We start from the raw sequence: 15,803 nt of genomic DNA, 5'->3' as shown, positions 1-15,803 counted from the left end.
GTAATAGGTGTATCCAAAATTACACTATCCTCAGCAGTTACTTTTGGAATATTCAATTTCCTTAAAAATTCACTCATTATAGAAGAGTCTTTAGTACATTCTGATTGATATAAAGAATTATAAAAATCTTGAAAGGCTGTATTTATCTCTTTGTGATCAATCGTCAGAGTACCATCTTGTTTACGAATCTTAGTAATTTGTCGCTTATCCGAAACAATTTTCAATTGGTTAGCTAGTAATTTACCAGACTTATCTCCATATGTATAAAATTGAGCTTTCGATTTAATTAACTGACTTTCAATCGAAGAGGTTAACAATAAACTATGCTCCATTTGAAGTTCCACCCTTTCTTTATAAAGTTCTTTACTAGGGGTCAATGCATAAATCTTATCAACTAATGTTGATATTTTAGAGTTAGTTCGTTTCCTAACTCCGGCAGAATATGAAATAATCTGTCCACGAATATATGCCTTAAAAGTATCCCAGAGAGTTCCACTAGAGATGTCTGCTGTGGAATTTATTGAGAAAAACAAATCAATTTGCTGTTTAATAAAGTTAATAAAGTCAGAGTCCTGCAGTAAAACAGAATTAAACCTCCAACTTTTAGTACTAATATGTGAATCCGTCACCTTAATAGATAACTTCAAAGGTGCATGATCAGATATAACAATAGAGTCGTATTTGCAATCCATGACATCTGTAAGGAAGTGCTGATCAATGAAAAAGTAGTCAATCCTTGAGTAATTATGATGCACATGGGAAAAGTATGAGAACTCTTTATCATTAGGGTGTAGAAAACGCCAGATTTCACAGATAGCTGAATCAATCATAAAAGAATTAATAAGAGAAGCCGATTTGTTCGGAAAAGTTTGAATGGGTTTGGATCTATCCATCAAAGGGTTTAAACAACAATTGAAATCCCCGCCCATTATCAATCTGTATTGATTCAAATTAGGAAAGGATGTAAATAAACATTTAAAAAATTCAGGACAGTCAGTATTTGGAGCATAAACATTAACTAAAACAACTTTTTGATTAAAAAGCAACCCAGTAATAAGCAAAAATCTACCTTGCGGGTCTGAAATTGTTTCATAATGTATAAAAGCAGTTGATGAGTCTATAAAAATAGAAACACCTCTCACTTTGGCTTGCGAATTTGAGTGATACTGTTGGCCCTTCCAAAACCTAAACAACCTCTGACTATCCACCTTCCTAACATGAGTCTCTTGTACAAAAATAACATTCGCATTCATTCTATGGAATACTTTGAATACTTTTTTCCGTTTAATCGGATGATTTAAACCATTAGTATTCCAAGAAACAAAGTTAATAGTCTTATCCATGTTGACAATATATATTACAGTTAACATATAGGTTTAAAAGAAAAGTGAACTCATGAACTCGGAAGGGGAAAGTAAGTTCAAAGGGAAGCCGGAAGTCACAGCACCGCAGCCATTTTAGTAGTTTCATATAAGCCCATGAAGTAAAACTAAGCAAAAAGCAAGCAGAAAAAAGAAAAAAAAGAAAAATCTCCCTCCCACCACCCTCAAAACCCCAGGAAAAAAGCCAAACAGAGGCAAGCGAGCGATCTAATACTAAAATTACCCCCTTGTCTCAAGACGGCAACTCAGAAGTAACAAAGTTAAAAAAAATACAAACAACCCACATTATAAAAAAAGGGTTGATATAGGAAAAATTAAAATATAAAATTAGTGTTATAAATGTATATTATCAAAAGGGTTAAAAAAATTAAAACAATAAATGAAGGTTTAACACTTTCGAACAGATCAAAACAGTTATGACGCTACAGACACTGGAGTCTGTCGGGAAGAAGAAACGCCATTTTATTCTTCCAAATCTTAATATTCAAATGCTAAAAATATAAAAAAAGAGTGTATATCGATTAAAAAAAAATGAAAAAAAAATAACCCTAATAGGTCATCTTCAACATTAATCGGTTAGTAATATATAAAAATATGAAATCGGAATAAACCCGGTAGAAAAAAGAGAGCTTTAATCGTATATAAGAAATATATATGAACCGTATCAAAAAAGAACCCAAACGTCAATCTATACCAGATCCAAATCTATAGGCTAGATTACATTGATCAGCCCGATCAAATGTCATTGTTCCAGAAAACCTTGAGCATCCGCTGGCGATTTAAACAGCCGAAAAGATCCATCTTGAAGGGTGACTCTCAGGTGTGCTGGAAACAGCAACGCTTGCTTGTAGCCTTTCTGGTGAAAATTCGACATAACCGATCTGAAAGCCAGCCTAGCCCGTAGTACTTCGGGGCTATAGTCCTCCAGAATGCGAAAATTAAAATTTTGATAGGTTATCATACCTTTTTTACGAGCCGCACGAATCAGTCGTTCTTTGATGTGAGGATAATGGATCCTGAGAATTATGTGCCGTGGTTTCAGACTTGAATCTGGCCGATATCTAGAGACTCTGTGAGCCCGATCGATTAATGGGGGGTTATCCAGGACATCTTCGCCCAGGACATCCACTAGAAATTTGGAGAAGAAAACGGTCAGATCACCGCTTTCAAATTTTTCCGGGATTCCAATTAACCGAAGATTTTGTCTTCGAGAACGATTTTCCAAATCAGTAATTTTAGCTTTATAGCGATCCATCTGTTGGGTCGTCGAAGTTTGCTCTTCTTGCATTTTTTCGATTATACGATCCTTCTTACGAGCAGCTTCTTCAAGAGCCAAAATGCTTGCTTGTTGTTCATTTGATTCCCGTGAAAAGGTCAGGAACTTTTCTTCGAGTGATCTCAAACGATTGTCATACTGTGCAAATCTTCCAAGTAATTTTTTCTCCAATTCATCAAATCTAGCGTCTATAAACTTCACAACAACTTCTAAAGTTAACGGTTCTTTCGTCTGTTTCGGTTCTTTTGCTCTAGACATTTCAGCGGGTTGAGAGTAATTCAAATAGTTTTTAAAAAAATTCTATATGTTTAGACCCCTTTAAAATAAGTTTAAGGGGTGTTTGTAGGTTAAAAAAAACGTAAAAGGTTTGGAGCAAAGCCTAGATGCGGTCTACTCCATGAGCGCCATCTTGAGACTCCCCTATGTTTCTACTCCTGTGTTTTATGATCTTAACATTCAACAGCAAGCAAATTGTTGAAGAAAGTCACTGGATGAACAGCATCTGTAGGGGGAAAGGAAATGACGATGTTTTGGGTCAAAACCATTGTGTCTTCCTAATTAACATGTCTTTCTCTGGAGCACAGAGGCCAATTACTTGCTGCTGTGACAGGGTGACGCAGTGTGTCGCAATATTTGAACCATGGCCTCTGTTCGTGACCCGGCATTACTATCAAGCAATGCTCTTGTTCATAACAGAACTGGGAAAATATTTTTAGCTTCCTTTTTTGTGTAATATTGCAAGATTAAATAGGCTGCGTAATCAATGCTGGCCTTGTCCTAAACAGTCACGTTTAGTAAATAATAAGAAGGACTGCAGAGCTTTACTAATCTAATTGAAGGATGTAGTTAATCCTCTGCATGAAAACAGAATTCCTGGTTGACTTTAAGATAGAAGCTAGCTAATGACCTGCAGTGCTTTTTCGTCAATAATATTTTACAGTGCAATTTTCCACAAAGGACGGAGTTTTAATAAACATCTTTCTTTTTCAATCTTTTTATTAGTATCAACATGATAAGATTAGTACATAGATAATGGGATTACAAACTTACAAAATTAAAATGAACGTAAAAGGATACGATACACAAGCAATAATTACAATATAGTTAAGTCTTCCCAAATCATGAATGATACAAATGTCATATAAACGAAACAAAAGAAAACTAGGTAATTCATGTTGGAAAAAAAACACAAAAGAGAAAATGAAAAAATAATTAATACCCTAAGAAAAACTAAACTAACAAACTAGCCACTAACTATTAAAGGAAAAAAAAGGGCTGTTTATAGTATCTATAAAAAAAAATTCAAAATCATCAGTGTCCCCAACTCCGATCCTCTCAACATATATATATATATATATATAATCAAAACCGGAAAAACAAATAGGATTGGAACAGGGTTAAATTACATCATGTGAAAATATTGAATAAATGGCCTCCAAATCTTTTCAAATTTAATAGAAGGGTCATATACGATACTTATAATTTTCTCCAAATTTAGACATAACATAGTTTGAGAAAACCAATGAAATACGGTAGGGGGATTAATTTATTTCCAATTCAACAAAATAGATCTTCTAGCCATTAATGTAAGAAATGCAATCATCCAACAAGCAGAAGAAGATAAATGGATTCAAAACAATGTTGATTCAAAAATTTCCTCATATATATGGCAGAACAAAAATCCTAGATTAGGTAAAAGATATTTACAGAAGGCAAGGAAGGAAGGTGGATTGGCATTGCCTAATTTTAGATTTTATTATTGGGCAATTAATATTCGATATTTGAAATGTTGGTTAAGGGATTGGGATTTATCTCCTAGCCCTCATTGGGTAAATCTGGAAACTAAATCTGTACAAGGATTTTCATTGGGTACTATTTTAGGGATTTCTCTTCCCTTTGCTCTTTCTAAATTGCATTAACGAATTGACAATCCGATAGTCAAACACACTTTACGTATATGGTTTCAATTTCGGAAATTTTTTGGGTTGGATCAATTTGTTTTAACTATTTCTATTATATCCAATTTCTTTTTTCATCCTTCTATTATGGACCAAGCTTATTCAGCTTGGAAGACTAAAGGAATACTATGATTTTCTGATTTATTTTTGGATAATTGTTTTATGTCTTTTGAACAATTATCTAATAAATATAATTTGCCCAGATCTCATTTTTTTTTTAGATATTTACAGATTAGGAATTTCTTAAACACTGTACTTCCTACCTTTCCAAATCTTGATTCTTCGGAGAAATTGTTAGAACTAAATCCTTTTCAGAAAGGTGTAATATCAAATGTTTACAATATAATTATGAAAATATGTTCAGAGGCCTTTTATAAGATTAAAAATGATTAGGAAAGAGAACTTTACTATCCCTATTGAGAATTGGGATAAAATTCTTCAATTAGTTAATTTATCCTCTATATGTGCTAAACATTCATTGATACAGTTTAAAGTTGTGCACAGGGCTCATATGTCCAAGAATAAACATCTAATCTGTTGCAAGTGTCTGTATTTTTCCTATCAACTCTTTTTCTCCATGCTGTTTAGGACTTTGATAGTGTTTTAGTGCTATGTAGTCTCTAATTAATTTCATATAAAGGTGACTGATTAATTTATTGTTCATTATACTAAATGGGAATGAAGGGGTTTATTTTCCTTGGAAACATTACCTAGAGAACACAGATTAGTGGTAAGAGATGCTGTTCCAATAATCTTCCTCTATTAGCTGACAGAAAAGGCAGCGAAGATGCACAGGAGGCCCCAAAACGGAAGCGCAAGAGCCGAGTGACTTGCCCATTCTATAGCCACGAGCAGATGCAGTTCCTGCGTGATGAGGTGCTGGTGGAGGTGAAGGACATAGAACAGTTGGTGACTCTGGGAAAGGAGATGAAAGCATGCCCATATTATGCCAGCCGCTATGCAATTCCACCAGCACAGGTAAGGGAAGTTTCACCTTGTAATTGACCTCATCACAGGACAACGTCCTTGTCCTGTTTATCTTAGCTGCTTCAAAAATTATCTTATCTCTACATTATCCTTGGAGACAAGAGTGTTTGCTGATACAACTAAACATAAAATCACTTGCAGTTTCACAGATAATGAAGTACAAAGTTCAAAGAATTTATTATTAGAGTACATACATGTCACCACATACAACCCTGAGATCCTTGTTCCTGAGGGATTCTTGGCAAATCTATGGAACAGTAATTGTAAACAGGAATCAATGAACAACAAACTGTGTAAATGCAAATATAAATAAATAGCAATAAATAATGAGGTCATGAAGTAACACCATAAAGAGTCCTTAAAGTGAGACCATCAGTTGTGGGAACACCGGAAATAGAGTAAGTGTAGTTATCCCATTTTGTTCAAGAGCCTGGGAGCTGAGCTGTAGTAACTGTTGTTGAACCTGGTGGTTTGAGTCCTGAGGCACTTGTACCTTCTACAAGAGAGAAGAGCATGGCCTGGGTGGTGAAGATCTTTGATCTTGGATGCTGTTTTTCTACAGCATCGTTTCATGTACAATGGTTGGGAGGGTTTTACTCACGATGTACTGGGCTAAATCCACTACCTTTTGTAGGATTTTCTGTTCAAAGGCATTGGTGTTCCTGTACCAGGCAGTGATGCTGCCAGTCAGTACACTTTCTATGTCTGTGTGCAATATGACCTTGGCATGCGCATGGGTTGATTAATGATAGGTACCAGTTCAGGTCATGCACATTTAATTATGAACGGTTTTAACCATAAGGAATCTTAACTTGTATTGTTGATTTTCAGTAGCATTAGCATCAGCAAATCATTAATATTCTGTTAACCACAAATGACCACAAACATAGCTGAATCACCCACATATAAGCACTGTCCAGAAGAGCATGGTGGTAGGTAGAGGAGAACAAGTGTTTCACCTTCAGATTCCTCAGATCTTTTCCACTGTTCCACCAGACTAGCACACTTAAAATGCTCGAGGAACCACCCACAGCTCTAATTTGCTAATGACACTACATTGATTGGTCTTACCTCAAACAATAACAAGGTGGCCTACAGGGAAGAAGTCCTCTCTCTGACACAGTAGTGTCAAGAAACCAACCTCTCCCTCAATGTCGCAAAAACAAAGGAGCTGGTTGTGAATTACAGGAGGAATGGAGACGGAATAATCCCTATTGACATCAATGGATCTGGGATTGAGAGGGTAAATAGCTTCAAGTTCCTCGGCATCCATATCACCGAGGACCTTGCGTGGTCTGTACACATCAGCTGTGTGGTGAAAAAGGCACAACAGCACCTCTTTCAACTCAGACGGTTGAGGAAGTTTGGTATGGGCCCCCAAATCCTAAGAACTTTCTACAAAGGCACAATTGAGAGCATCCTGACTGGCTGCATCACTGCCTATATGGGAACTGTACCTCCCTCAATTGCAGGACTCTGCAGAGAGTGGAGCAGACAGCCCAGCGCATCTGTAGTTGTAAACATGATTCAGAACATTTACAAAGACGGGTGTGTAAAAAAGGCCTGTAAGATCAATGGGGACCCGAGTCACCCCAACCACAATCTATTCCAGCTGCTACCATCTGGGAAACGGTACCACAGCATTAAAGCCAGGACCAAATGGCTTTGGGACAGCTTCTTTCACCAGGCCATCAAACTGATTAACTCATGCTGATTTGAGCGTATTCTATGTTACATTGATTGTTCTATTTATTACAAATTATTATAAATTACTATGTTTGCCCATTTAGACAGAGACATACGTAAAGATTTTTTACTCATGTATGTGAAGGATGTAAAAAATAAAGTTAATTCATTCATCATATCCCTAACTGTCTGGTAAAGAGTGACTCAAACACAAGAGGTTCTGCAAATATTGGAAATCCAGAGTAATACACACAAAATGCTGGAGAAACTCAACAGGTCAGGCAGCAGCTATGGAAAGGAATAAAGAGTTGACGTTTTGTGCTGAGACTCTTCATCAAGACCTGAAGGGTCTCAGCCTGAAACATCGACTCTTTCTTCTTATACACCTGTCTTTGTAAATGTCCTGAATCATGTTCACAACTACAGATGCGCTGGGCTGTCTGCACCACTCTCTGCAGAGTCCTGCGATTGAGGGAGGTACAGTTCCCATACAAGCAGTGATGCAGCCAGTTAGGATGCTCTCAATTGTGCCCATGTAGAAAATTCTTAGGATTTGGGGGCCTGTACCAAACTTCCTCAACCGTCTGAGTTGAAAGAGGTGTTGTTGTGCCTTTTTCACCACACAGCTGGTGTGTACAGACCACACGAGGTCCTCGGTGAAATGGATGCTGAGGAACTTGTAGCTGTTTACCTTCTCAATCCCAGATCTATTGATGTCAATAGGGGTTAGTCCGTCTCCATTCCTCCTGTAATTCACAACCAGCTTGTTTGTTTTTGCAATATTGAGGGAGAGGTTGTTTTCTTGACACCACTGTGTTAGAGAGATGACTTCTTCCCTGTAGGTCACCTTGTTATTGTTTGAGATAAGGCCAATCAATGTAGTGTTGTCAGCAAATTTAATTAGCAGATTAGAGCTGTGGGTGGTGACATAGTCATAGATATACAGGGAGTAAAGAGGGGGACTTGGTACACAGCCCTGAGGGGCTCCTGTATTGAGAGTCAGAAGAGTGGAGGTGAGGGAGCCTACTCTTACCATCTGCCGGCAATCTGACAGTAAGTCCAGGATCCAGCTGCACAAGGCAGGGTCAAGGCCAAGGTCTCTGAGCTTCTTGTCGAGCCTAGATGGAACTATGGTGTTGAATGCTGAACTGTAGTCCAAGAACAGCATTCTCACATAAGCATCCTCCTTCTCCAGATAAGTAAGGACGGTGTGCAGAGCAGTGGCTATTATGTTATCTGTTGATTGGTTGTAGGGGGTCCATTTTGGTTGATAGCAAGCTGCAGATGTAATCCTTGACAGTCTCTCAAAGCATTCACTTATTATTGAGGTGAGTGCGACAGGATGCCAGCCGTTCAGGCATGTTACCCTGGTCTTTTTTGGTACAGGGACAATGGTGGATAATTTGAAGCAGGAGGGAACTCTATCTACACTGGGAGAGAGATAGATAAAAAATTTCAGTAAACACATCTTCCAGTTGTGCTTTGCACATCCCAAGTACTTACCTTGGGATGCCGTCCGGTCCTGCAGCCTTGCGACTGTCTACTCGTGGGAAATATCTACATACCTCTGCCTCAGAGATGATAGTGTACTCTCCACAACTGAAAGGTGACTGTAACAGCTTGAGTTCAGCAGCATCTGGGGAAAAGCAGCATATTTGAATGGCATGCTGTCCACCACTCGCAATGTGCATTCTTCCTCTGCTGGTGAACTTTAGCTGCCATGTACACCATGTGCATGGGAGAAGCAAAAATCTACAGAGGGTGTGAGTCTGAAAAGAAAACAGAAAATGTTAGGGTTGCTCAGCAAATCTGGCTACATGTGTGGAGAGAGAAAGAGAAGTTCTCGTTGATAACCTCTCACCTGCCTGACATTACCACCATTTCCTTTCTTCTTTCTTTATCAATCTTTTTATTAATTAAAAGAAAGAGTACACATATATATAAACCAGAGGAGAATTATCTCAAGTATCTATATCAATAACAATTCATATAAAAGGTAAAATAAACTTTATCAAGATCATACATAGTATTAATCTAATAGTATGAAATAAAGAATAAGATAATCAATTCTCCTTTTATCATTCTATGAAAAGAAGAAAAAAGATAAAGAAACTTTTATAATTTTTATGTACACTAAAAAAAAAACCACTAACAAAAAAAAAGAGAGGGAAAAAAGGAAACTGGGCAGCTCATACTGAGAGTGAAATCAAGAAAAAACAAAAACTTGCTGATCAAATCCAACATTTCGAGGAGGTAACTGGAAGAGCCATAAATCAAACCATATGAAAATACTGAATAAAAGGTCGCCAAGTTTCCTCAAATTTAAAGGATGTATCAAATGTCCGACTTCTTATTTTCTCTAAACTTAAACAGGCCAATAATGGAAGTAAGCCAGTAAAGAGCAGTAGATGGATTAGAGTCCTTCCATTTAAGCAAAGTGGCACTCCTAGACAATAAAGTTGTAAAAGCAATCATCTGTTGAGCGGAAACAGGAGTATATCCTGCTTTTGATGAAATGATCCCAAAAATTGTTGTAAGTAAATTTGATTGTAGATACAAATTCAAGACTTTTGATAAAGTTTTAAAGACTTCTTTCCAAAAATTATGTATCTTGATACAAGACCAAAATATACTGTGTTAAAGTAGCCACCTCAATATTGCATCTGTCGCAAATAGGATTAGTATTGGAAAAGTTATGGGCTAATTTATCCTTTGACATATGTGCCCGATGCACTACCTTGAACTGTTACAGGCACAAATAGATGAAGTATTTACCAAATGAAAAATTTTATCCCATTGACTATGTGAGAGTGACTCTTGGAATTCCAGTTTCCACGCAGCTTTAATTTAATCCTCAAATAACATACGCAAATTCAATAACCATTTATAAATTATAGCTATCTGTCCTTTTTGAAATGGTTTAACCTGAAAAAGAGTATCTATTATATTGGGTGAATAAACCGAGAAAATTTGGAAGTAAACTACGTAGAAAATTCCTAATTTGTAAATATCTAAAAAAGCTGTGCATTAGATAGGTCATATTTGTCCACTAACTGAGTGAAAGTCATTAAACAGTCCCCCATAAACAAGTCTGAAAAAGTTATTATTCCTTTGGTTTTCCAAATTTAAAAGGTCAGACCTGAAATTTATGGTTTAAAAAAATAATTGAGATGGATTTTACTAGAAAGAACAAAATTGTTAAACTCAAAGAATCTACAAAACTGAAACCAAATTTTTAATGTATGTTTAATAATGGGATTAAGGTCTCGACTACCAATCTTAGAAAGCAAAGAAGGAAGAGGAGCTCCCAGTAAAGAGGCCAAAGAATACCCCTTCACTGAGTTTTTCTCCAAATCTACCCATAAAGGGCAGTCATGTATGTCTGAGAAATGAATCCAAAAAGAAATATATCGAATATTAATTGCCCAGTAATACATTCTAAAATTTGGCAAAGCCATGCTGCCATACTTTCTTAATTTCTGCAACAAAGGTTTCCACAGTCTAGGATTTTTATTATTTCAAATGTAAGATAGAATTTTAGAGTCTATCAAAAAACAGTTTAGGAACAAAAGAAGGGATTGCTTGGAATACATATATTCAGTAACACTGTCACTTTAATAGCATTAATTCGACCAATTACTGATAATGTCATTGGAGACCATTTAGAAAGTACTTGTTGCGTGTACTCAATTAATGGAAGAAAGTTATATTTATACAGGTCCTTAAAATTTTTGGTAATTTTAATACCAAGATAAGTAAAGTTATTTTTAGCAAAGCTAAAAGGAATTTAATCATATTGATCCTAGTAGTTATTAATAGGAAATAACATATCCAGAAAAAACCACTAAATTCAGAAAATATAGATAACATTACAGGAATAGATTTCTTAGGATCGGAAATATAAACTAACAAGTTATCTGCATACAACAAAACGTTATGCACTTTATTTCCTCTCTTAATACCTTGAACATTATTGGAGTCCTGAAAAGCAATAGCAGGAGGTTCTGGAGCCAGGTTGAATAATAGCAGATTAAGAGGACAACCCTGCCAGGTACCTCTGTATAACCTAAGATAAGGAGATTTTTGATTGTTAGTTATAACTGCCGCCATAGGAGCTTGGTAGATCAGCTTAATCCAGGAAATAAAACCTGGACCAAAATTAAATCTTTCTAAAACCTCAAATAAATAGGGCCATTCTACCCTATCAAAGGCTTTCTCTGAATCAAGGGAAACAACACATTCAGATTCTTTAGATGGAGAGGAATGAATAATGTTCAATAATCTCTGAATATTAAAATATGAGTATCTATTCCTAATAAATCCAGTTTGATCCTTAGAAAGAATTTTAGAATCCACATTTCATAAGGAAATTCACCATTTTCACATGGAGAACTTAAGTAACAGAAAGATCCTTCCAATTCACATGCCATCCTGATTGGGAGGCAGATCCCTTTTTGTTCATTGTTGGGGTGAAATCCTGGAATTCCTTTTTATCAGCACGGTGGGCAATACTTTACCACATGGACCAATGTATTTTAAGAAGGAAGCCTGTCAGCACCTCTTTGTGGGGAATGATATGGGCAATAAATGTTGGCCCTATTGAGGACTGTTCACATTCTGTAGAAAAAAAATGATTAGTCACAGTCTTGACTTCTGTTGGGAAAAAATGTAATTGGAGTTGGATTTGATGGAAAACTGGCAACTGCTGTCAGTGTTTTAGAATCAGGTTTAATATCACTGGCATATCATGAAATTTGTTTTTTTCAGCAGCAGTACGATGCAAACATAATGAAAAACTGAATTACAGTAAATATATTTGTGTGTTAAATTAAATAAGTAGTAATTAAAAGTAGTGGGGTAGTGTTTATGGGTTCAATGTTCCATGTCCATTCAGAAATCAGAGGGCTAGAGGGGAAGAAGCTGTTCCTAAATCGTTGAGTGTGTTCCTTCATGTTCTGTTTCTTGTATGAATTGTTCTTATGGATACCCACATTCAGTGCACTAGGTCTGCTTTTGGACTCTAACTTACTTTAGACACGAATTGAAGGTGTTCTTACTGAAGAATTGTTTGTCCCTGAGGACTGAGCAGTTGCTTTTTTTATGAGTTGTGTCTGCAGCCAGTTGAGAATGAGGCGAAATAGATTATCTCCTCACTGGTTCTTAACCCCTGTCAGGGTTGTGTCTGCAATATACAGCTCAGACTTGGATGGTATTCACAAGCTGAGGATGGACATTGAAGGCCCATGTGTTATACCCTTAGTGTTTCCTGCAGCTAGTGTTTAACATAAAGGAGAATTTGTACACCTGCTGCTGGGGTGTCTAGGCATTGACCAGAAACAGGTTTCACGTGTCTCAATGAACCTAAAGTACCACATGGTCATCACATCTGCCAATAAAGTATGACTTGCCAGTGGGACCTGATACTTGGTGGTTAGAGAAGTTGGTAACTGGCTGATGGAAGAGTGATTTTTGATAATAACTGCTTTGAGTTATTGCTTGTCTACTAAATGGGGAACAAATTGTCTTAATTTAAGCTCATTCCCAGATGTTAGGAAAAAGAATTTTACAAGCGTGCGCAAGCTTAGAATGAAAGCCTTAAAGCTATCCAGATCCAAAGGTGTTATTTAAAATTTGGTTAACTTTCTCCATGAGTGGGAGTTGTTTAGTGCCCTAATTTCTTTTTAATTATTTAATTATATAATGACATTAAAGTGCATTAGCCAGCCTGCACTAATTATAAACCATGACTTATCTTAGGTTGGTGGGCTCAGTTTGAGATTGCCTTTAGCTATAGACTAGAGGACTCAAGTCGCATAAAATGGAATGTACTTTTGTTACTTTTGGCTGCAAATTAAAACTGTAGTTCTCTCTTTTGAGTCTCAATTGTCACTTAATCCAGGTATGAGGAGTGAATTACGAGAACATGGAACGGTACGTCACAAGAACAAGCCTTTACTCCTAAATGCTGTACCAAACTAATTAAATTAGTAATCAAATGTCCAGCTAAACTAATCCTTTCTCTCTAAATAATGTGCATATCCTTTCAGTTTCTGCATATTCATGTGTCTATCTAAAATCCTCTTGAACACCTCTATCATATTTCCTTCCAGCACCAATCTTGGCAGCACATTCCAGGCACCCACCAGTCTGTGGGTTTAAAATTATTTAAATTTTAATAATTCCCTATGCATCTTCTTTGAACTTAGCTCCTTCCAACTACTTGCATACAGTCTGGTATCAGACATTTCAATCCTGGGAAAAGGATAACTTCTGTCTATGTCTCATCATCTGTAAATCTGTATCAGACTCCCTTTATCCTCTGCCGCTCCAGAGAAAATAACCCAAGTCGGTCCAACTTCCCCTTTTAACATATGCCCTCTAATCCAAGGAGAATCGTGGTAAACCTCTTCTGCACCCTCACTGAAACCTCGATATCCTTCCTATGATAGAATAATCAGAATTGAATGCAATAATCCAGATGAACTCAAACTAGTGTTTTATATAGCTGTGACATAACTTCCCAAATTTCAAACTAATAAAGGCAAGCATGCCTTATGCCTTCTTTACCACCCTATCAACTTCTGCAGCAACTTTCAGGGAGATAAGGAATTGGACCTCAGAATCCCTCTGTACATCACCACTGTTAATGGGTCTTGCCATTAACAGCATACTGTCCCTTTACATTTGATCTCCCAGAGTGAAACACCTCACATTTGACCAGGTCAAGCTCTGTCTGCCAGTCCTTTGCCCATATCTGCAACTGATCTACATCCTGTTGTATCCTTTGGCAGGCTTCTACACTATCGACAAGACAACTGATCTTTGTACTGGCTGCAAACTTACCAACCCATTCCTTCATTTGCAATACCTAACAAAGGCAAGGATTAATCCATTTAGGTTCATGTTTGGTGCAGATCAGTGACCTTTTGTTTATTGTACATTTTACGAATATGAGAAATGATTATTAGATTTCATTGACTTCGAAACATGCATTTAGTTGATAGTCTAAGGACAATGAAGGTGGTCTCTCTTTACTTCTGACAGTTGGTGGTGATGCCCTACCAAACACTGCTTCACAGCTCGACCAGGCGGGCATCTGGCATTAAACTGAAGGGACAGGTACTGGTGATTGACGAAGCACATAATCTGATTGATACCATCACTGCCATTCACAGCTACAAGGTGACTGGGTCACAGGTGGGTACTATTTATTCAGAATCTTTGAACAACACAGTACAGGAAACTTTTCAATCTCCCCACTATTCCTGACTCGCTGTTTAATTAGTCCCAGCCTCTGCTCTTCACCACCCTCCTACCAACTTTTTAATATTTTTGTACCTTTGCAAATTTCATTATTTTGTGGCTTATATTAAAGGCCCCTGCTACTATCCAGGCTGAAATCAACTAAGTTAGAACTGATGAGATATTAACCTGTGATTTTATTTGCAATGTATTTTATCATGGGAACTTATAGAGTCATAGAATACTACAAGCACAGAAACAGGCCTTTTGGCCCATCTAGTCTATGCTGAACTATTATTCTGTCTTATCCCACATCGATCTGCACCTGGACAATAGCCCTTTGTACCCCTCCCATCATGTACCTATCCAAAAATATCGTAAATGCTGAAATTCAACCTGTGTCCACCGTTTCTGCTGGCAACTCGTTCCACACTCACCACCCTCTGTGTGAAGGAGTTCCGGGACTCCGCCTCCAGCTTTCCGACATGTAAGACTCAGTTGCTTACTGTCCGCCTTTAATCTCTCCCTTTTCTGATTTAAACTTTGGAATTTCAACTTTAGTCAGTCGAATTTGTACAGCAATAGTTATGGCTACTTCGAAGACCACCAGACGAAATCCGGACCCGTCTAATGGAAGATCTAAGAAGATCGATGAGTACGCGGAAGAACCCCCTTGGGTTAAGAGATTAGAATCTCGAATCAGCAGTATCTGCACTGAAATAGCTCAACTAAAAGGGAAATTTGAAGAAAAAATTGACTCTTTGAGTGTCGATCTTAAAGAAGTTAATCGAAATGCGGCTGATCGCTCTTCTCGTTTGGAAAAGGCTCAAAAAAGAATCGTGAATTTGAAAGCTCGATCACGTTGGAATAATATTCGAATTGTTGGATTAAAAGAAAAATCAGAATCTGCCGACACACTGAACTATTTTGCTAAAATGTTTCAGTCTTTATTTCCAGAGGTTTGTTCGCAACTCCCAGAGATCGAATTGGCTCACAGAACTGGTGCTTTAAAATCCTTGGATGAAGGTAAAAACAGGCATACTGTGGTGCATTTTCTCCGTTTTAGATATAAGGAACGCATTATTAAGCTTGCAAGAAAACAAAGAATATTTTCATTTCAAGGCTCAGAAATCCATTTTTTAAAATGATTTTCCACGTGAAATTGTGAAACAACGCGCTGCTTTTGGTCCTTCCATGAAACTAGCTTTTCAAAAGAAGCTTTTTTCATTACTACAGTATCCAGTGAAATTAAGGATCATTATTAAAAATTCT

General features: G+C 37.1%; 1 protein-coding gene across 2 annotated transcripts in view; it reads left to right on the top strand.

Annotated features, from left to right (window-relative positions):
* ddx11 (DEAD/H (Asp-Glu-Ala-Asp/His) box helicase 11) overlaps window positions 1-15,803 on the top strand; it is a 113,036-nt gene that overhangs the window by 30,554 nt on the left and 66,679 nt on the right. For both annotated transcript variants that reach the window (XM_073058922.1, XM_073058923.1), the window contains 2 exons: window positions 5,383-5,594; window positions 14,334-14,486. In XM_073058922.1, coding sequence (XP_072915023.1) covers window positions 5,383-5,594; window positions 14,334-14,486 — 365 coding nt within the window. The remainder of the gene's footprint in view (window positions 1-5,382; window positions 5,595-14,333; window positions 14,487-15,803) is intronic.

The sequence above is a fragment of the Hemitrygon akajei genome, chromosome 10 (assembly GCF_048418815.1).
Source record: "Hemitrygon akajei chromosome 10, sHemAka1.3, whole genome shotgun sequence".
NCBI lineage: Eukaryota > Metazoa > Chordata > Chondrichthyes > Myliobatiformes > Dasyatidae > Hemitrygon > Hemitrygon akajei.
Note: the sequence above shows the minus strand (reverse complement) of the source record. Positions and strands in the feature narration are given on the sequence as shown.